Raw genomic sequence first — 22,998 nt, 5'->3', positions numbered from 1 at the left:
CATTTAAAAGATATGTCATAGTTAGAGGCGTCACGATTCACCGCGATGCACTTGTACCGCGATTACTTATGTTCGATTCGATTCACGATATATTTCCGAATTTTCGATACGTCACGATCTGAATATTAGTGTTTTCATAACAAAATGGCGGACTGCCGTAAGGAAATAAAAATGCTCGGGCAAGCTTAAAATCATAAGTGTGGAAACACTGCAGGTTTCCGTGTATCGACGGCTTGTATATCTCATTTTGTTTATATTTTAAAGCAAAGGTGTATTAAATCGAAATAATGGAATCGTGGTACAAATATCGAGATACGTATCGAATCGTAGGTAAAGTGTATTGTGACAGCTCTAGTCATATGTGTATACCAGGTAAAATTTGTCCATACTGGTAAAACCCATATTTACCTAGTGTTGTTTTCTCGTTTCACTTGTAATTTCAGTACAGTATGGTGTGTATTGATATTACCAGTCTTAATCAATTTGCCCTCATTATGGAGGGGTAAAGTTAAACTGTGGCAAACATTTTCTGGCTCAAAGTAACATCAAGAAATTCAGACTTTCCAGTTTAACATCATTTATTATGACAAATACACAAAGCAACATTAAAGTTATAGAAATACATGGTATTTCCTTGTAAATGAAATCTGGTGAGATGATATACATCACAACATAAAACGACACTTACAGTTTCCCGCCACACCAAACCATTATAAACTAATCCTCACAAATCGTGGAACGTCACATGTACAACAAACTTTCATAAAACCAATCCTTGTAGTTCTCGGAACAAAACGTGCACAAAACCTGAACAACACACCTCCTTCGAAGCCAATCCTCCTAGATGTCTGAACAAAACCTGAACGACACACTTCTGTTGAAGCCAATTCCTTATAGATCTCGGAATAAAACCTGAACAATATACTTCAGTTGAAGCCAATCCTTGTAGATCTCGGAATAAAACCTGAACAATATACTTCAGTTGAAGCCAATCCTCGTAGATCTCCGAACAAAACCTGAACAACACCCCTCCTTTGAAGCCAGTCCTCATAGTTATCAGAACAAAATGCGAACAACACACTTCTGTTGAAGCCAATCCTTAAAGATTTGGAATAAAACCTGAACATTATACTTCAATTGAAGCCAATCCTTGTAGATCTCGGAGTAAAACCTGAAAAATATACTTCAGTTGAAGCCAATCCTCGTAGATCTTGGAACAAAACCTGAACAACCCACCTCCTTTGAAGCCAGTCCTCATAGTTATCAGAACAAAATGCGAACAACACACTTCTGTTGAAGCCAATCCTTGTAGATCTCGGAGTAAAACCTGAAAAATATACTTCAGTTGAAGCCAATCCTCGTAGATCTCCGAACAAAACCTGAACCACACACCTCCTTTGTAGCCAATCCTCATAGTTATCAGAACAAAACCTGAACGACACACTTCTGTTGAAGCCAATTCCATATAGATCTCGGAATAAAACCTGAACAATATACTTCAGTTGAAGCCAATCCTCGTAGATCTCCGAACAAATCCTGAACAACACACCTCCTTTGAAGCCAATCCTCATGGTTATCAGAACAAAACCTGAACGACACACTTCTGTTGAAGCCAATCCTTAAAGATTTGGAATAAAACCTGAACATTATACTTCAGTTGAAGCCAATCCTCGTAGATCTCCGAACAAAACCTGAACCACACACCTCCTTTGTAGCCAATCCTCATAGTTATCAGAACAAAACCTGAACGACACACTTCTGTTGAAGCCAATCCTTATAGATTTGGAATAAATCCTGAACATTATACTTCAGTTGAAGCCAATCCTCGTAGATCTTGGAACAAAACCTGAACAACCCACCTCCTTTGAAGCCAGTCCTCATAGTTATCAGAACAAAAGGTGAACAACACACTTCCATAAAAGCCAACCATCAAACAGATCATAGGCATACACAACTTTTAAGAAGGATTTTAATGGAACTTATTGGTTCCCTGAAGGAATAAATATTAATAGAAATGAAAATCATGGCTAATATGGAGGTGTGCTCTAGGAAACTTGCCACAATATACTGTAACTCTGTAGTTTATAATTATTGCACGGTCCAACATAGGCCTCTTCCCGAAGTGATGAAATGTTCAAAATTTAATAAATTTAACTATATATAGAACGCACTTCAGCAGCGACATCTTTTCAAACAAGGTTAAAAAATAAACTGACAGAAAAACAAAGATGAAAAGGTTAAGGGTCTTTAAATGAGGAAGATTAAAATACATTTCTTAAAATGTGAACTGTTTTTAGTATATAAATTTTGTATCTTTCTGTAAGCCTGTACCCATCATCATTGTATAATATTAACAGAAGAAGATTTTAACTTTCAACACTATCTGTAAGGTAGAAAATATTGAATCATATTTTAGATTAAAGGGAAAGTATAACATGAAAATGGAATAAAATTCAATGAAATTGCAACTTATGGAATTTTGAGATTGCTGATTCAATTAGGCTAGCTGTTTTCTGCATACAAACCAGTAAATGAAATAGATAATTGTATAGACAAAAAGTTTCTTTAACATGAATCCAGAAAGAATATTTCAGCACAATTTTTTGAAACCTCACTATCTGGAGGACTACTGGTTGAATGTTAGTGTTTCCTAAGAAGTCAGAACGAATCCTTTGTGACACAGCACCAGTAAATTGTCTGTTTCAGCTGGCTCCCAGGGACTTGACAACAGACTTGAGCCGTCTGTACTCCCCGTTAATGTCCAGTAATTGTTTGGGGAAGACAACTCCTTGCTCTTTGTATGCGGCTTCTATCTTGCTCATTATCACTTCCAGCACAAACTGGGCATTCTTCAGGATAAATTTGTGCTGCAAAACAAGAAAAGAAAATTCCTCTCTTTAATGGTAGTAAACACACAAAAAACAACTTTGACGTTAGAAATTATAATTTCAAACTCAAAACCATTTTTCAGTAACATATATGAATGTTTTCATCTTAATAAGCAAATAAAGGGCATTGGTATCATCATGGCATTTGTCAAATACAGTAATTATTGTATTTTTTAAGCAGAATATGGTATTCTACAATGTAATAAAATTTTGTAGCCCTGTCAACTATTTTTAGGCTTTTTGGCCCATAAATTGGAGGCTAATTTTGATGTGAATTTATAACTCCCGAGTGGCAACATTGTTAAGTGTAGACTTTGCAATGTAAAGGTACTGAGTGTGACCCCTGCAGTTTTTCTGTTTTCATTTTTTTCTTTTTCTTTTCAAACATGCAAATTTTGAACAACGATGTAATTTCAAAAGAAATATTTCTTTAAAAAAAAACAAAATAGAATTAATATAGTGACACTGATGATAACATAGTTGGATTTGTTGGAACCCATTACCTTATCTGGCCATATAGTTAATTAAAAAAGGGATTCAAGGAATATATATGATTTACTACTTTTTACTACTTTTGAATATTAAATATAAAATGCTGTAATATAAAATATTAACCCAAAAACTGAATTTGAAGTTAAAGTACAAATAGTTTTTTTTTTTTGTTGAATTCTAGACTTGCAACATAGGAATGTACCTCTCTGTTAAAGTTTTTATTCCTGATCGAATCCTCTATGTGAGTGACCTCTGCACGGAATATATCAGCGATGGCCTCCGTGACAAGATGATCTATCTCAGGTGTGTGAACCAACAGGACGTCGTGGGCAAAGGACAAACAAGATTTGGAGAAGTTGGCAGTATTCATCGTCAAATTGATGAAACAAGCATCTAAAATAACAAACACAAAGTGAACAGTGTGGAATGTTACAAAACATCTTTTGTAGTGGAATGAGGCTCATAGCGTATGCAAATTATATTTGAAACTAAATTGCCATTATTAGCCAACCAACACGTTGTAGCAATCATTTTGGATGATTATAAACTGTATACTGGATAACCTTTCGGTCCTTCCCTGGTAAAATCCAAGTTTAATTTGCAGCGCTTGCATTTTGCCCTTCACATGTAATCACAGTATGTCGTATGTTGTGTTATAATTTGCAGTCAGGCCTTGATCAAGGAGGGCGTAAATAGCAAGACTAAAGCTGCGGAGAACATTGCTTATAACACAGCATATAGCTTTTATGGTCATGGTATTTTGTAGATGTTGTACATGAAGATAAGACTTACCGTAGATATAGTTTTTGAGATCCAGACCTCCGGCTGACATCTCCTCGACAAACTTGAGACAGTCTGTGTGACTAAGATGGTTCATTGGACGCCATTTATCATCCTTAAAAGACACAAATGAAAAATACTGTTAAATTACAATCCTGTAACATAGCATCTTAAAAAATCCAGGGATTACATTTACTTAGTTCTCTGCACCCCTGGAATATGTAACGACCAAATCAATTACATTTTTACCTGAGCTCTATATTTCACCCCTTCAATGATCTGGTCCTTGTTTTCTCTGATGACCCTCTCTAGATCTGTGGCAATCAAGGATTCAAACAGGAAGCTCACATCCAAGCCAATCTGGCTCAACTGAAATAATATAACATCAGCTGATTACTTTATACAATGTAGTGTAAATAGGTGTCAATTATGATGTCTGGAAAACAGCAATGCATGGTTAAAAGTGTTACAGAAAATATTAAGGGTATGTCTTCAAAATACTACATGCTTCATATAATTTACTTCATGTTCAATGAATTAGTCATCAGTGATTTTGGTCAGAAGATATTCAAAACTATAAAGGACAAATCTAGTGTTCATCAAAACCTCATTCTCCATTGGTATTTTATAATCTATAGGCCAATATCAGCAGTAGTTTAAGTCTGTAAACAGTGGGTGATGTAAAATCCATTGATATCATTCCACATCACCATTGCTTTCTTTGTTAGGTCTGTCATGAAACATTACCATACCAAACACATAAACTATCTTCCTAATGTTAAATACACAGTCATATATTTGGCTAGAAGTAACCAACCTCGTCACACTGTTTAGAACTAACAAACCCTGTCACACTGTTTAGAACTAACCAACCTCGTCACACTGTTCAGAACTAACCAACCTCATCACACTATTTAGAACTTACCAACCTCATCACACTATTTAGAACTAACAAACCCTGTCACACTGTGTAGAACTAACCATCCTCGTCACACTGTTTAGCACTAACCAACCTCATAATACTATTTAGAACTAACTAACCTAGTCACACTGTTCAGAACTAACCAACCTCATCACACTATTTAGAACTTACCAACCTCATCACACTGGTTAGAACTAACCAACCTAATAATACTATTTAGAACTATCGAACCTCGTCACACTGTTCAGAACTAACCAACCTCATCACACTGTTTAGAACTAACCAACCTCGTCATACCGGTTAGAAATAACAAACCCTGCACACTGTTTAGAACTAACCAACCTCATAATACTATTTAGAACTAACCAACCTCGTCACACTGTTTAGAACTAACCAACTTCGTCACACTGTTTAGAACTAACCAACCCTGTCACACTGTCTAGAACTAACCAACCTCGTCACACTGTTTAGAACTAACTAACCTAGTCACACTGTTCAGAACTAACCAACCCGTCACACTGTTTAGAACTTACCAACCTCGTCACACTATTTGACAATATCTTTCCCATGTTAGATACACATTTATTTTGCTAGAACTACATGTAACTCACCTCTTCACACTGTTGGCGTGCGTTGTGAAGACACTCTGCAATAACTGACATGGACGATTTGCCTCCAAATACTTGTCTATTGACTGTTGACACAAACATCTGCAGCTCCTTCTTGGCCCAAACAACAAATGCTGTAACATAAGAAGCAACAATACAGAATTTCCATGTATGTTTGGGGGGTTAGCATCCTGGCAACAGCTAAGGTCATATGAGGACAGTATATGAATGTCCCCTTCTTATAAAAAGTAGTTACTATCAATAACAGACTAATTAATCCATTATAAGTTTAACATGCATTTACATCAGAAACTATATTTGATGAAACAGCCAGCTGATCATGATCAGCTGTAACTTGACATACAGTGGTCACAGAATGAATTCTCACCCGACATACAGCCGTAGTGGTCCTGGAATGCCTTCATAAACTCTTTGCCTGTCTCTGAAAGGCATGGGATAAACACATCACACAGTCGCCGGATATACAGTGTGGTGGCGCCCTCAAATTTAAGCTGACGGATGTTGTACTTGATAATAGAGCTTCTGTTCTTCAGGAACAAGTCACAAGCCTGTATCAAAAAAGTAAAAAGTTATAAACCTATATCAACAGAGGAACATCACAATACTAAGACACACAGGGACCTAAAATATATTTTTCATATATCAAACCTGTATTGGGCTTCACATGTACTTAACTCCAGCACTGACCTATATTAAGCTACACTTGTACTTAACTCCAGCACTGACCTGTATTGAGCTACACTTGTATTTAACTCCAGCACTGACCTGTATTGAGCTACACTTGTACTTAACTCCAGCACTGACCTGTATTGAGCTACACTTGTACTTAACTCCAGCACTGACCTGTATTGAGCTACACTTGTACTTAACTCCAGCACTGACCTGTATTGAGCTACACTTGTACTTAACTCCAGCACTGACCTGTATTGAGCTACACTTGTACTTAACTCCAGCACTGACCTGTATTGAGCTACACTTGTACTTAACTCCAGCACTGACCTGTATTGGGCTGCACTTGTACTTAACTCCAGCACTGACCTGTATTGAGCTACACTTGTACTTAACTCCAGCACTGACTTGTATTGAGCTACACTTGTACTTAACTCCAGCACTGAGTTGTATTGAGCTACACGTGTACTTAACTCCAGCACTGACTTGTATTGAGCTACACTTGTACTTAACTCCAGCACTGACTTGTATTGAGCTACACTTGTACTTAAGTCCAGCACTGACCTGTATTGAGCTACACATGTATTTAACTCCAGCACTGACCTGTATTGAGCTTCACTTGTACTTAACTCCAGCACTGACCTGTATTGAGCTAGACATGTACTTAACTCCAGCACTGACCTGTATTGAGCTACATTTGTACTTAACTCCAGCACTGACCTGTATTGAGCTACACTTGTACTTAACTCCAGCAATGACTTGTATTGAGCTGCACTTGTACTTAACTCCAGCACTGAGTTGTATTGAGCTGCACATGTACTTTACTCCAGCACTGACCTGTATTGAGCTACACGCGTACTTAACTCCAGCACTGAGCTGTATTGAGCTACACGTGTACTTAACTCCAGCATTGACCTATATTAAGCTACTCTTGTACTTAACTCCAGCACTGACCTGTATTGAGCTACACTTATACTTAACTCCAGCACTGACCTGTATTGAGCTACACTTGTACTTAACTCCAGCACTGTACTGTATTGAGCTACACTTGTACTTAACTCCAGCACTGACCTGTATTGAGCTACACTTGTACTTAACTCCACCAATGTACTGTACCTGTGCAGACTTGCCAAGTCTGATGAGCTGCATCACAGCGCGTCTGGCTGCACGCGGTCCACCCCTGAGGGACCGCTCCGGGGACACCTGTAACTCCCCCATCAGTCCCTCAGTTAGTTGCTTCACACGGTGGTCAATCCTTGCTCTAAAAGAGATGTGTATAGATGCTAACATTAGGTTCACATTGTGATCAATAATAACCTCTCTGTCTAATTTAGGACATAAAATAAGCCTTTGATTGTTGTCAATGTACAGATAATTTCTTAAACACGCACTACAATGCTTCAATTTTATGTCCATTTATTTTAACACTAATAAATTTTGAAAATAAAACTGAGATTGGTTTTATTGCATAATCTTTTCCTTTAAATTTTCCAGTAAAAACTTCATCTTGCAAAAAAAATGAAACAACATGCATCATCATATTTTATCTATACTCAATGATACCCTAAACCTATTTCTTGTAACATTCATTTTAAATACCTCAGAATTATCCAATAAAGATATTCATAATAGCTATAACAGTATTATTTATTGTACATATACATCATATATTGTAGAATGTATGATTATTATGTAATAATATTGGTGTAACACTATTACTGGCCTGCTAATATAATCTGCAGAATATCTGTAAAACAAACACTTTTTATAAAACCAAGACGCAATTCAGACATTGACAACATACCTGAATTCTTTAACGGCAGGAACTTTTGGACAATCTTTTAAATATTCATTAACTGAAATGAAGGTAATCGTAAGACTTGGAATCAAACAGATCACTAGAGTTCATTAGATAATAAGTTTTAGGAAAAAATAAAATATATCAACACAATAATCATCAGTAGAATACACTGGAACCTCCACACATACAATATCAACTATAATACTTTATAAAATATAACACTTGTACAAGAAACTATCGCAAAGTGTGACTAAAATAAGTCTTCAAACTTCTGCTGAAATGAATGTTTCATTCTGCTGCCCACTACACTGTCTCAAAATCTGGTTATCTCAAACAACAGAAGAATTATTTCCCGTATATAATGAGTTATTAGAGCTGAGATGAATAATTGCACAGTATAATATATATACATCAAATCGTAACATGTTTCTATTGATATAAAACAGGATAATTGTCAGTTATAAGTCAGAGAGAAATTATCTTACATTTATAAACATGCTTCATACGGGGAAATTTTTGCTGCAGTTTGATTTCACCTTTTTGATGAGGGTGAATTTATAATGACAGCAAATATAAGTAGACAGCATAATATACAAAATAATTTAATGTGAGGGACGAAATTAACACTGGACGAAAGTTGATAATATGGGTGAAAGGCGAAAATTTGACTAGGGGAATTTTTCCCAGTAGACAGTATTTCATTTTATAAACAAATTTCTATCTCTGTCAATATTTGAACCAATCATACCTCTCTCCACTAAGTCTACAGCTCCTTCAAAGTCTCTTTGCGCAATACACATATCTAAATCTTCTGGAAGTTCCTGTATCCAATCAGAATTAAGGAAATCTGTTTCTATGGCTGCAAGAGCCTCACTTTCATCTTCTTCTCCAAATGCTGTTCAAAAAAGAAATAAAGTCAAAAGTTCAAAACTGTATGTACACTTAATGACTAAAACACCTACAAGTTAACAAGGGCCTTACTCAGAGCACAGGTAGGGAATAGCAGACCAGTAATTAGCAACAGTATGTGAAGTGGTCACGAGGAAATGGAAAAATAATAAGTGTTAGGAAAGACTTATAGTGGTCATTCTTGGCAGCTTTTATGTATGTGATATTTGATAGCAATCAAATAAGAAACATCAAATGTACAGTGAATTTCATTCTGTTTTCAGTAACATCGACATACAATGCCTTTGACTTCAATCCACCCTAAATGATCAGTACATGTCAAGTTTGAAAAAAACAATCAAACAGAACTATCAACTTGAGTTATCATACAGAAAGGAATTAATGGAAGGAAAGACAAACACAGTAATTACTACAAGACGTTCACTTCTCTTGGTGTATGGCCCAAATATACCTATTCTAATTGTTTTCTGACTATTTCAGTTGATTCAAAAGACAGTATTGCACACAAGGTTCACCGATACATATACTGTAAAAGCATATATTTTTGTGGGGTTAAATTTCGTTGTTTTTGTATGGGGACAATTTCGTTGGGATTATATTTTGTGGAATCAATATTTTAAAACCCTGTATTTTTTCTGGTAAGTAATAAGTTTAAATTGACCGGCATGACGACATATGCATGGATGAACTGGTGCATGACAAAAAGTGCATTTTTTGCGGCTTCCGACTGATCGAGATTACCGGGGCCTATCAATATTGACATGTGCTGACGTTACCTGTTTAACAATAACTGTGTTACAAATACAGCGATTGATTGACACGCTGTTGTTATAAGTGTTTACCTCTGTGCCTGTGACAATAATTAAACTGTTAATCATGACTTGTGTCTTTATGTAATTACTCCATGGATTTGTAATAAAATTAATATGTTATTTAATAATTTTCGTTACGTTTATATTTCGTGTGTTTAAAATTGCGTTGGGATTATATTTCGTGGTTTTCATAAAACCACGAAATAAACAAAATTAAATCCCCAACGAAATATTATGCCTTTACAGTAAAGGTAATGTTGTTGAAATAGAAGGTCTATATATCAGGACACAATGTGGTGATATTGTTTTGTAATAAAAGTGACAATTTAATAAGTCTATATCTATCTATATAACACTCACGATTACTATCCTCAGTAGGTGTTGTCAAGGTAACCAACTGTTGTTCTGCTAAGAAAAGGGCAGCCTCCCTCTTCTGTTTGTCCCTGCTGGCCTTCCTCTTTTTTGTCTCCTCCAAAATGTCCAGCCACTGTCTCTGTATAAATGATAAATTTATGTTACAGATTGAAACGACAGTCTCTGTTTAAATCACAAGTTTGTCTATTATAAAACATCAAACAACTGTCTCTGCATAAGACAAGTTTGTGTTAAAAGGTCAAGGAATAGGAGTCTACTTTGAGAGATTCTTGTTAATTAATTTGTATCATTTGGAAGTCTATGACCAGTGCTGATTGAATGTAACTACAAATGATTATTGGCTAATCAAGAAAAGTTGATTCCATAAAAATGATGGGGGAGACACATGAGCTAGGTTCATCCAATAGTGTACGTCAAACTGCCAACTTCTAAGACAAATGAGCCCTATATAGAGGAGGAAACATAAGGCCTGCAAGGGACTACATATTAGTTGCCTCATATAATCATGCAGTGAGATACAACAGGTTTTATTATTTTCCAAAATTTTTCAACTCATTCACCCCTGAAAATACATTTGAACTCTTCCAATTCAAAGGTTGGAATAGGTCATTATGATATATCGGGGGGTGAACGAGTTAATGATAACAGTTCCAGTCCAACCTCTGTCCTGCTCACCTTGGCCTTAGCACTATCAGCTTGGTACATCTTGGAGTCAGGAAACATGAGTATCTTGAAGGCATTCTTGACTGGTCCAGCATCCCTAACATTAACCACTGCAAGACTGTCCAGCTCGTATAGGCCCTGGAACCTGTACCTCACTGGTCCCCGCCTACAGAATCAAACAGAAACTCCTTACCTCATTCACCCCTAAAAACACATTTGAAATCCTCCAATTCAAAGGTTGGAACAGTTCATTATGAAATTTCAGGGCTGAACGAATTAATCAATACTCTCATAGGCCAGAACACTACTGAGCTTTTCCTTTTGGCCTTTTTCTTATAAGTGTGATATATAAGACAATGGTTAGTGTATTCAATTTCAAGAGGAGTAGTTCAAAAACTATCTAAAATCAGAATTGAAGTTTGGGAAAACCAAAATTAACATATGGAAAATATTTGATTTGGAACTTTTCAGATTTACATAAAATGTGAAGTTAATAGCCCAACAGGTTTGAACATAGCTTACATGTTAATATTGATCTAATTTTCCAGGGCATTTCTTTATACATGTATAATAATGCTGAATGATAATTCTATATTCACCTATTAGGAAGCCATGTTGCAATCATCAGGCTGTCATTCAGGAGGAAGGAATGTACTCGTTGGATCTGCATAAACGACTCAGCATCTAGTTCTGCCAGGTCACTGTTGTGTACCAGGTGTCGGCCAGGGACCTCTGTTACACTCTGGTTTACAAACGATGACAATCAAATTACAAACACAATTACATAACTTATCAGACAATTAAAATATTCACACAGTTAATTGTTTTTTTTATCAAATGTGGTTATGTGGTATATAGAAATTCTATAACTGGGGTTAGAACCAAGGTTTTGTCGAGCTTTTGAACCCAAATTATGTTCCAGAGTGTAGAATTTCAAATTTCCAACCATACATACATAATAATTGAATCTATTTCTCTCACCTTTTATCTAGGAATAAAGTAAAAATTGACAATGACAATGCGAATGCGACAATATTGTATGAAGTTTTTCTATCTTTTGTACCACATTTAATTAAACACAATCATATTGTGAAAACGTGAAAATTAAAGAAGTATAGAAAAGCTTCACAACAAGTTTGTTTAATGAGAAGTTTCTCCTCAGGATTGATCAGTCCAAGTACATGCCAATCAAGACATGTGTTAATTTAAAATAACAACTTACAGAACAGCCCTCGACCTTCTCCAGGAGGAAGGCCAGGTTTTTTCTGGTTTCTTCTTCAGGGTTATCTTGTTCTTGTTCCTTTGGTTCCTCAACTATAGCTGTAAATGTATTGCAATATGATCAAATTACCTTACTTTGAATTAACTATTGCTGTAAATATATTACAATATGATAAAATTACCTTACTTTAAATTAACTATCGCTGTAAATGCACTGGAGCACTGCAGGAAATAATGACCTCCCTTTTAATAAATCAACTTAAAGTTTGCAGTATTTTTTTTCAGGAATGTTTCTTCTGACCATGCAACTGAAATGTCCTATTTTTTGAGATTCTTATATATCTTCCAAGTCTTGCATGTTGAGGCTAGAAGGACGTGTATTTTGTGTTCCAATAAGGCTGAATTTATTTTTCCAAGAAATCTTTCATTGCCAACAGGTTTTTTTTTAGGTTTTTTTTTTAATAAAGTTACAAAGGTAAAAATACCTAATGTAACAGTATTTGGTTTTTATTGTGCAGAATTTAAAAGAAATAAATGGAAATTGTATAAAAAATATCTGCATGATCGTGAGGCCATGGCTTTAAATCTAGCTTTGAGTAAAATATAAACACCATGTGAATGTGATTCAAATGTTTGACATCATGAACACTGATCTATATCACTGACCAGCATTAGGTCTACCTATCACTGACCAGCATTAAGATTGACCTCTATATCACTGACCAGCATTAGTTCTGACCTATCACTGACCAGCATTAAGACTGACCTCTATCACTGACTAGCGTTAAGATTGACCTCTATCACTGACCAGCATAAGGTCTGACCTATCACTGACCAGCATTAGGTCTGACCTATCACTGACCAGCATTAGGTCTAACCTATCACTGACCAGCATCAGGTCTGACCTATCACTGACCAGCATTAAGACTGTCCTCTTTCATTGACCAGCATTAAGATTGACCTCTATTACTGACCAGCATTAGGTCTGACCTCTATCACTGACCCACTTTAAGACTGACCTCTTTCACTGACCAACATTAAGACTGACCTCTAACACTGACCAACATTATGACTGACCTTTATCACTGACCAGTGACATTTCCATCATGGAAGACATGAGACTTTTCTGTTCTGTGAGGGTGTGACTGAGCTGGTACATCTCCCCCTCGAGGACTGGGAAGTGTTAAGGATGCTAATACAAAACTTCAAACATTTTTATATTGAATAACATAAATAAACCCGATAAAAAAGGACTTCAATGTAATAGTTTAAGAATGAATAATGTGTTTTCACAATTTGAAAATTAGACCAAGTTAAGTAAAATTTTGTGATGTATATATGTACACTCTTTTACTGGTAAATTAATTAATAAAAAAGGATGAAAAAATATACAAAAATAATACAACTGGTGAATATCAATCAACGGATTAATGTGTCTATTATTTTCTTCAAATCATTAGAAATAGCATAGGGTACGTAGGTGCTACATATATACATACCTGTATATTTGCTTTATTACTACGAACTTGGTCTTACTGATTAAAATAAACATCATTTGAATCAAAGGATACTCGATATTTCTTTTGCTGTCTCGATGAACTGAAAGTAATTTTTGTAGACATTTTTCTTGAGTGAGTGGGCTGTTTCGTCTGACAAGACCTGGACTTTCGTTTTCATAACCAACAAATCACTTTCTCCCCCTGGCCCCTCCGCCAATTTGCCAACAACTGTAAAAAAGCAGCAAAAAATTAACACATTTTTAGATTTTGGAGATCTAAGGCAAAATACAAACTACTGTATGAAGACATTTGCATGGGAACGTAGTTTTAACGAACTTTTTGTAACTTTGGCCGACAGTTGAATATACTAAGGTAGCAGAGTACTGTAGAAATGTCCTGATCCTAAAAATAAAGGGCATGTCTCAGATAAACATGGATAGTGGATTCAACCTGCACAACACATCTACATATATATATATCAATCCGTAGAAGGCAGAAAGGCCTAGCGGACGATCTGAAAAATTTATGTTTTTATTCTATATTTTCCTTCGCAAGGACTTATTTATTTATTATCTACTATATATATATATATATATTTATAAACTACATTTTGAATACATTTTGTTTAGAAGACTGAATTGTTTTTCAAAAACTGTTTTTCCCAGATTTGGAACTTGTGAAAACCATGGTTACCATATAAAAAAAACACCAAAATATGCAAAATATCGTCATTTTTAACCCAAAATTTGACCCCCTCAAATAGATTTTTTTTCTTAAAATCTGTCTGAAATTAAATATCGCCTAGTCGGTAACAGAAATACTCATGTTTTAGCATAGGTGATTCCGGTGGATTTTTCTCAATGTTAACACATGTGCCGAGTACATAAAATAGACTACATGAAAAGCCAGCTTTTGTTGTGTAGACACAGATCTAGATTTGTAAATGCCCAAAACTGTAGTCTCAAACCAAATTCATTTTTTTTTTTTAAATTATGAAGCCCACATAGTCCACTTCATCATGTTTTATATTATGCCAATTTAAGTGCTAATATATTTTTTTTATTCTGATACATGTAATATTACAGGGTTTATTCAATGTATAAAAATATCACCCATGGCCACCGTATGCTGCTACCTAAATATTTTTAGCCATTTACATATGCAACGATGATTTCGAAACCACTCATTTAACGAATGCAATGTATACTTGAGGACAAGGGAAGAATCAAATTAAACCTAGACTGGGCATTGGTTGGTAATCAGCAACCTGCAGCTGGTACTAGCTAGCTCAATTGGTAAAGTGTCTGTGTAAAGTTTGGAGGATCCAGGGCTTGAACCCTCTGGCCATACATTTCTCCTGTTACAAATTGAGCACTTGACAGAATATACCCACAGAAGGTGGTATAGGGTCTTGTGTGTCTTCAGGGTTGAAGACTTTAAAAAAGGAGGGAGGAATACGTTAATGTAGCAGAACTAGATTTGGTCGATCGTCGGCAACTAGTGTGTAGCTCGCGATCAAGGAGAGTGATGTTTAGCCAAGAGTTGGGAGGGTCCTGGGTTCAAACCCCGGTCTGGCCATGCATTTCTCCTGTTACACTATGAACAGTTGGCAAGTATACGTACATTTCATACAGTTCATGGCTCCCTTCAAGACCATAAAATGCTGTACGTTGAACTAACATATATACAGAATAATTAGATTATCTGTATAGATGTATCACAAATTTTGATCTGTATATGACTTGTACGTGGCACACTGTTGACAATAAATCTACGAGGGGCAGTGAATGCACAATAAGATTTCCACACTTTAACTGCAGATGACATGTACAAGTCCAGTTTAAATTTGTTTCAGTCTAAAATCGACATGTATTCCAAATGGTATAATTCCTTAACATGAATGATTCTTAAACAGTGCTACTATAATAAACAAAGAAACGAATCAGCTGTTATTGAAAGAAGTACTTGGAGTATTCCTCTCTCATATTTATGTTGGAAAATTGCAAATATGGTCTCCGCCCACTTTCTCAACAATATTTATGTCGAACAGGAACACTTGTTTACATTAACAACCCCCAACTAAAGTGACCTTCTACACAAACTGGACAATCTAAGGAAAAAGGAAACATTTAAAATTAACAAAAGGCAAAATAACACAGAATAAATTCAACAAGTTCTCACAATTTTCAGGATTAAAATCCTGCTTCGACAACACTCTCGCCAGCCCTCCATGGTCGGCCATTTCCGTGGATGACTAAGATTAAAACCAAACTGACAGCTGTTGCAATTCCGGATCTAGGGAAAGCAGTAATACAGCCCATTCCTCCATGTAAGTGTAAAAAATATCATTGAGTAGAGATTGCTTTTAAAAATTATCATTGTTGTCTGTTTCACAAGTAAAAAACTGAATGATTATATTCAGATTATTTTATGGATATTCATTCCATTTCTCGGAATTTTGGTTTCTGGTTTTAGATTCGCCTGGCAATGGCGGCGATTAGGAAAGGAAGAGTGAGTCTACTCACTTTCTGTTTGGGTGCGTGCATTTCACTGCTACCATGTATCAGCGTGCTGGGGAGGATCTTCCAGATAATATGGGACGACTTCTGGATTCCACTACTGTTGGCCTACATCGCTTGTTACAATGGTGTCCTGTTCGTCCTGTATAATGTCCAGTGGAACCAGAAAGACGTTTACAAGGTTTAGAAGCTTAAGTGACACGTTGTTAGGCATGACAAATATGTGCTTGTGTCTATGTCTATGGGATACTGCCCAACTTCAACAAGTTGAAGATAATTATTATAAAGGCGCTGATCATAAAACGTTACAATCAAATTAAGAAAATGTATTTTAAACCCAGCTCATGTCTTGTTTCATTTAGGTATTTAGGATTGAAATTCTCCACATCAAAACAAATGTTACATGAACTGCCAATACAATTGTATGTGTTAGGTCATATCGTCTTAAACATTGCTTAATCCTGGTCATTTTGCGCTAGGTTGTTTTGTCCTAAATAGTGTTTTTGAGTGAAACATACATGGTCAATTGACTAAATCTCTATCTAATAGAAGTCTTCAACTTCTTTTAATATACGTATACGTAATTGTTTGTGAAAACATAAAAGAACCCAGTTTGTTTCTAATCATTAACAGCATTTAACTTGATTTTTATAACTTCAAAAATATGTTTATTAGTGGAAAAAAAACCTGTGGTGCACTTAATTCCTGTAGGAACTCTATCTAAATCAGAGATTTATAACGATAGATCATTATAAATCTCTGATTTAGATAGAGTTCCTACAGGAATACCATATTTATTAGTAAAGAACTGATGTAAAAGATTTAAATTGGGCCAATACGAGCTTTAAGCTCATTTCCCGGCCATCCGTATCAAGGTAAATCAAAATAATGTAACTATTCACGAGGGCATGCCGTACAGATTCCCTGACAACAGTCCACATATGTGACTACCATATGTTACCGATGATAAGCCCAGGGGGTCTATGCATTGCAAGTATTGTACAACGTACAAAAATACATTTGTTTATACCTATGCAGACAAACTTAAAGAAAGGGGGATGGGCTTATTACTGGGCACCCACCCTATTCAAGGAGGGTATATATAGAAAAGTGGCGTTTTAAGCTTATTACCAAACATAAGGCTTATCACTTATAAAATATGGTATTATTTATATAAATGGAACCATGAGGTGGGGATCTGTACCATAACCCAATGCATATACATATGAAAATGTAAAGATCATGTTTTAAATGTTTACTTTATTTTTGATTACTCCCCAGGTGGCGGTGAGATCGGGGTTCTTGGGAACAGTGTTTGGACTTGGGCTTCTTATCAATTTTTCTGGCTCAACATGGATTTATTTTGGCTGGTACATAATTGCACTGAGCTTTTTCCACTTTTCTGAATATTATACAACAGCTGTAACCAATCCTCGCTCACTGACATTAGACTCGTTCCTCCTGGATCACAGTCGAGAATACAAACTGGCAGCCATGGCCAGCTGGTTAGAGTTTACTATTGAGTGGTATATAGCTCCAGGTAAGTTCTCATGTTCTGGAACAGTATTTCATTAATTTCCATATATCACTGAAAAATGTAAACAACTTCTGTTTTACAAAATATACCAGTTAGGTACATATTTGATTTTGTCACGAAAAAAGAATTATTTCATGGCAAATATAAACATAATGAAGATATTCGTTTTTGCAAGATATCTATCTTTTTAATATTGATGAATCAATATTCAGACTAATCCTTTGCAAAATATCCTTTGAAACATGATTTTGGAGAAAAAGATGTGCAGTATACATGTAATATTACTATGCATATTAATGTAGCACCTCTTTCAAATGTTTATTTCTTCAATTCGATTATTTTCAATTATACATATAGTGCTACACATGAATATTACCTGTATCTATTATTTAGTGATAGTGTACAATTTAAACAGCTTGCACTATTGACCTTATTACAGGATTGAAGCAGTTCCACACAATCAGCTTTGTGGGCCTGCTGATTGTGGTTCTAGGGGAGATAATTCGAAAGTCCAGTATGTTCACAGCCAGGACAAACTTTAACCACTACGTCCAATACATCAAACAAGATGGCCACACACTGGTAACATCTGGCATCTACTCCTACTGCCGTCACCCTTCCTATGTTGGTTGGTTCTACTGGAGTATCGGCACACAGGTACGGCATGCAACAGCGAAAACACTGACATACTCTGGAATAAAGTTCTGTAACAAGGTAGAAATACCAACTTAATTTTAATTGAATTTTTTAAAAACTGAAGTATGAATGTTTTTAAATATTAAAACATTTTTCGTGATAATAAAATCCTGATAAAGTTACAGATGAGCTTATAATGCCTTATTACTTGTATATGTTTTTGAAAAAGATGGAAAACATGAATTTTGTTTATTCAAAATAACTGAACCCACAAGATGTTTTTTTCTGCTTCCTTTGTCCAGCTATGTGACTAAGGTTTGTTTAAACACTTGTATAAATCTTAAACTAAAACTCTTTTGAAATATACTGTACCAGGTACAATACAGAAAATATATTGTTCAAAATTATTCATGCAAAAACAAAACTCTGTATAATTTTTTTGTTTGCTTCACAGCTGATCCTGTTCAATCCAGTATGTCTGGTGGGATATACCATGGTCTCATGGAAGTTCTTCAAGGAAAGGATTTATGAGGAGGAAATTTATTTGCTCAACTTTTTTGGAGAACATTATTTGGACTATCAGAAGAAAGTTGGCACTGGTCTGCCCTTTATTTCCGGGTACAGAGGAGAAATGTAGGAACTGTGATAGCTAGAAACTTATAACCTGGATACCAAACTAATGCCTTTAATTTCTCAGTTGAATTCCATTTATAAAGTTATTTATAGAAACTCTTGAAGCTTTGAGATTTATACAGTATTCTTCTACAGAACATTAGCTTCGATGCGTGCCAGCTTGCACATACATGTAATTCAAAGGCAACAAAGAGTTTGTGTCAATGCTATACATCTAATTCAAAGCAAATATTTGGGGTCCAAAAATGATTGAAAATAGAGTTTTTGTAAATCCTCGAAAATTTCTTTTCTGAAATATAAGTTCCACGATTAGGCTTCAAACTTGAAATAATTCATTCACATTGAATTTGATTTACAAAATCAATGATAACAGATATATCTTTTGATTTAAAGTGTTGAATAATATTCTTGAACAGTGTTTTTTCTACCTGAAATTTAAAGCAGCCTGTTCCTTAATGAATCCGGAAAATATCTTTAAAAAATATCATTTTGGGATACTAAAGCCATTTTTTTGCAATGGGAAGCAGTCTGTATTTAGCTGTAAAAGCTGACAGGAAATCAATAAATTTGAGATATATGTACTTGAACTTACAATTACTGGTACCATTATTCTCCTCATGAATTAATATTAAAATATAAATCTTGTGACATGTATAAAAGAGGTTTGCAGTACATCCATACAAACCTCTTTCCTGGAACCTGGGATAATGGTAGCACTAACACTGTATTATTGATATATCTTTATTAATGTTGTTGTATGGTCTGATTCATTCTTACTCTGCTGGAAAGGTAGGAGTCAGCTAATGGTGGTAGCAGGGGTGTACAATCCCACTTGCTAAAAATCTGGGGCTGGTATAACATAGGTAAGGCTAGCAGAGCTTTTCAAATTTGCCTGTGGGTTAGAAGGTACTCTATATTTGAAATTGATCACCCTAGTGATATGGTAATCCATGGTCTAACTACTCTTTGTAAATTTATTGTATATATTCCACATCCACATCAACTATTACCTGTTTACCTGATGCAAATAATTAATGTACACCTGTATTTCATGTCAATGTTAATGCGATTAGGCCGAATAAAAATATATGTGTGTTTCATGTTTCAAAATATAAGGTAGGTAGGTAGGAAAAACATTTCATTTTATTTTTTTATTTTTATTTTTTTTCGGTGAAGAAAATCTCCTGATTACTTCCATGATTGTTAAAGATATGTTATTGTTTTAATAAAGTATGAATGGTACTAAATATTTAATTTTTCATTCACGTACAATAAATACACAAATGAAAAAATACATACGGAAAACGGAAAACACAGCTACATTTTTTTTTGGCCTTAGTTTGACTTGGTGAAATATTTGTACATTTTTAAGTAATGCTTATCATTTTTATTCGGCACCTGAGGGTATATAGTATATAGCGCTCTACCTCATGGAAACACAGGGATGAACAATGAATTCTGTGTTAGGAAGAGTCCATGTAAATAATATATTTCTGGTGTAGTAGATGAAATATATGTTTACTATATTTTTAAGCCAACAAAGAACTTTGTCTGTTAAAGAAGGCAAATACATATTACAATAAGATCATAGACAAAAAAATGTTTTCTTAGAAATATGTAGAAAGGAAATGTAGGGAAATACATATAATGAATTATTATAAATTATAATAGGAGTTGAATTTTTGTTGTTGTACTTTGTTTAAAGATAACGCTATACGGAATTGAATGGGACATATGGTACCATAATGTTTATGGTTGACCTGTAAGATAGAATGATGAAGGATTAGTCTGATAGGTATATAACAGGGAGAGGTTTACCTGTTAAATATACAGAAGACTGAGAAGTGTACCTTTTACATGTTTGAGAAAGACTGAGAGCTCTCCTATGTATTATGTAACTATACACATAGTTTTAAAGATTTTTTGTATGGCAGATGTAATTTACCGTAGTAATGGCAGTGCTCAATCATGAAACAGTTTCTACATTGTGGCTAACAATAAGGTTTTGGTGCAGAAGACATTCCAGTAGTGTGTTTAGTTTTGATTACCAGCTTGGCATTGCTCAATCATGAAACAGTTTCTACATTGTGGCTAACAGTAAGGTTTTAGTGCAGAAGACATTCCAGTAGTGTGTTAAGTTTTGATTTCCAGCTTGGCATTGTGTAGAAGCTTTAATTTCCAATTATAGTTCACTATTAATATATTAACTTTCACTTCTAAGTCACGTTTACTGGAAAATATTTTCCTTTCATAATCCCTATTGTTATGTAATTTGAATCCATTTGGTTGCGGGTGGCAATAGAATTCTGAGCTAAATTTCAGTGGAAATAAGAACAGAAGTTACTTAAAATTACATAAATTGTCTAAAAAAAAATAACATTTTGAAATTTTATAATCAATACAGCTTTTTATAATCAGGGATGTGTTTCTTCCTCTTTTCAGAGGATTTACTTGTTTTTAGCTCATCTGGCACTTTGTGCCAGGTGAGCTTATGCCGTGGCGCGGCGTCCGTCTGTCCGGCGTCCGTCCATCGTCCGGCGTCAATATTTTACTTTAAACGACTTCTTCTTAATAACCGAAAGGCCCACGGTGATGATATTTGGCCAGAAGCAAACTGGGATGAAGGGCTACAAAGTTTGTTAAAATTAATGACCTTCACCCAATTTCAAGGTCACAGGGGTCAAATATGTTAAAAACTTGAAACATCTTCTTCTCGATAACCAAACTGCCCAGGGAGACGATATTTGGCCAGTAGCATGCTTGGGTAAAGGGCTACCAAGTTTGTTCAAATGAATGACCTTCAATTATATTCAAGGTCACAGGGGTCAATTGTCTTAAAAACCTTTAAACAACTTCTTCTCAATAACCAAAATGCACAGGGTGATGATATTTGGTCAGTAGCATGCTGAGATGAAGGGCTACCAAGTTTGTTCAAATGAATGACCTTCATCCATATTCAAGGTCACAGGGGTCAAATATGTTAAAAACATTAAACAACTTCTGAATAACCAAAATGCCCAGGGTGATGATATTTAGTCAGTAGCATACTAGGATCAAGGGCTACCAAGTTTGTTTAAATGTATGACCTTGAATCATATTCAAGGTCACAAGGAGCAAATATGTTCAAAATATTTAAACAACTTGTTCTGAATAACCAAAAGGCTCAGGATGTTGATATTTAGTCAGTAGCATGCTGGGATCAAGGACTACTATGTTTGTTAAAGTGAATGACTTTGACTTATATTCAAGGATACAGGGGTCAAATTTGTTTAAAATCTTTAAAAGACCTCTTCTGAATAATCATGGGTCCCAGGATGTTGATACTTTGCAAGTTGCATCCCGAGATGAAAGGCTATAAAATTTGTTCAACATAATGACTTTGTTCGATTTTCAATCACAGGGGTGAAATATAAAAAAAACAAAAAACAGGCTCTTTTGAATGAATTTTAATCATAAATACTGATATTTTGCCTGTAGCTTTATTTTAGATCACTTGTAAGGTTACAAGTGTGAGATTTATACCAGGTGAGTGATGCAGTCCCGTTAGGCCTCTTGTTCCTATTTTCCGATTATTTGAAAAGTTCCTGATTTACTCAGGAACTTGAGAAAAATCAAAGTTGTTGAAGTGTTTTCCTCCCTTTTAACCTTATTTCCTCCTATTTATCTAATCCCCAATCACACCCCGGTATAATACTTGTCCTGGGGGACTCCTGTACAATGATGTAGAGTAAGAGTGTAAAGCTTTTGATTAAAAGACAGTTATTGAATGGTGTTTGTATCTTTCTCACATAGTTAATACATAATCTGGCTTGTTGTATACAATTAACAGGTCATATTTTGTTTCATTTTAAACAAAGACAAAATTCTTGTGATCTTCTCAGATTGATCGCTGATACATGTTGATTGCCGAGTCATTGCAGACATTCATGAGCATCTGTTATTTGTTTTATAAGCATAGACAAGCAGTATTACACATTTTTCTTTTCTTTTTTGTATCTGCATATTTCCTTTCA

The 22,998-nt window shown here is 35.2% G+C and overlaps 2 protein-coding genes across 2 annotated transcripts; one reads left to right on the top strand and one right to left on the bottom strand.

The window, feature by feature from the left end:
• Nucleotides 1-560: 560 nt before the first annotated feature.
• On the bottom strand, nt 561-15,927 carry LOC110462726 (exocyst complex component 8-like). The gene is made up of 16 exons (XM_021516833.1): nt 15,842-15,927; nt 13,733-13,888; nt 13,239-13,334; nt 12,163-12,260; nt 11,540-11,682; nt 10,953-11,106; nt 10,263-10,395; nt 8,930-9,076; nt 8,185-8,236; nt 7,497-7,641; nt 6,079-6,259; nt 5,694-5,824; nt 4,410-4,529; nt 4,173-4,275; nt 3,583-3,773; nt 561-2,867 (listed from the first exon to the last, which is right to left on the bottom strand). The coding sequence occupies exons 1-16, from the start codon at nt 15,900-15,902 to the stop codon at nt 2,703-2,705; spliced, it is 2,076 nt and encodes a 691-aa protein (XP_021372508.1). The 5' UTR covers nt 15,903-15,927; the 3' UTR covers nt 561-2,702.
• A 28-nt stretch (nt 15,928-15,955) lies between these two features.
• LOC110462725 (protein-S-isoprenylcysteine O-methyltransferase-like) lies at nt 15,956-21,510 on the top strand. Its single transcript, XM_021516832.1, has 5 exons — nt 15,956-15,989; nt 16,136-16,360; nt 17,461-17,719; nt 18,156-18,373; nt 18,807-21,510. The coding sequence occupies exons 2-5, from the start codon at nt 16,148-16,150 to the stop codon at nt 18,987-18,989; spliced, it is 873 nt and encodes a 290-aa protein (XP_021372507.1). The 5' UTR covers nt 15,956-15,989; nt 16,136-16,147; the 3' UTR covers nt 18,990-21,510.
• The last annotated feature ends 1,488 nt before the right edge of the window (nt 21,511-22,998 follow it).

Source organism: Mizuhopecten yessoensis, unplaced genomic scaffold (genome assembly GCF_002113885.1).
Source record: "Mizuhopecten yessoensis strain PY_sf001 unplaced genomic scaffold, ASM211388v2 scaffold10829, whole genome shotgun sequence".
Taxonomy (NCBI): Eukaryota; Metazoa; Mollusca; class Bivalvia; order Pectinida; family Pectinidae; genus Mizuhopecten; species Mizuhopecten yessoensis.
This window is presented reverse-complemented; position numbering and strand designations above follow the sequence as displayed.

Coding starts and splice junctions, on each gene's coding strand:
- LOC110462726 (XM_021516833.1), bottom strand. CDS start 15,902: ATGGCCGACCATGGAGGGCTGGCGAGAGTGTTGTCGAAGCAGGATTTT. Junction 12,261..13,238: donor GTCACTGGTCAGTGATAAAG/GTCAGTCATAAT, acceptor ATACATTTACAG/CTATAGTTGAGGAACCAAAG. Junction 11,107..11,539: donor GCAACATGGCTTCCTAATAG/GTGAATATAGAA, acceptor TTGATTCTGTAG/GCGGGGACCAGTGAGGTACA.
- LOC110462725 (XM_021516832.1), top strand. CDS start 16,148: ATGGCGGCGATTAGGAAAGGAAGAGTGAGTCTACTCACTTTCTGTTTG. Junction 17,720..18,155: donor TGAGTGGTATATAGCTCCAG/GTAAGTTCTCAT, acceptor ACCTTATTACAG/GATTGAAGCAGTTCCACACA. Junction 18,374..18,806: donor ACTGGAGTATCGGCACACAG/GTACGGCATGCA, acceptor TTTGCTTCACAG/CTGATCCTGTTCAATCCAGT.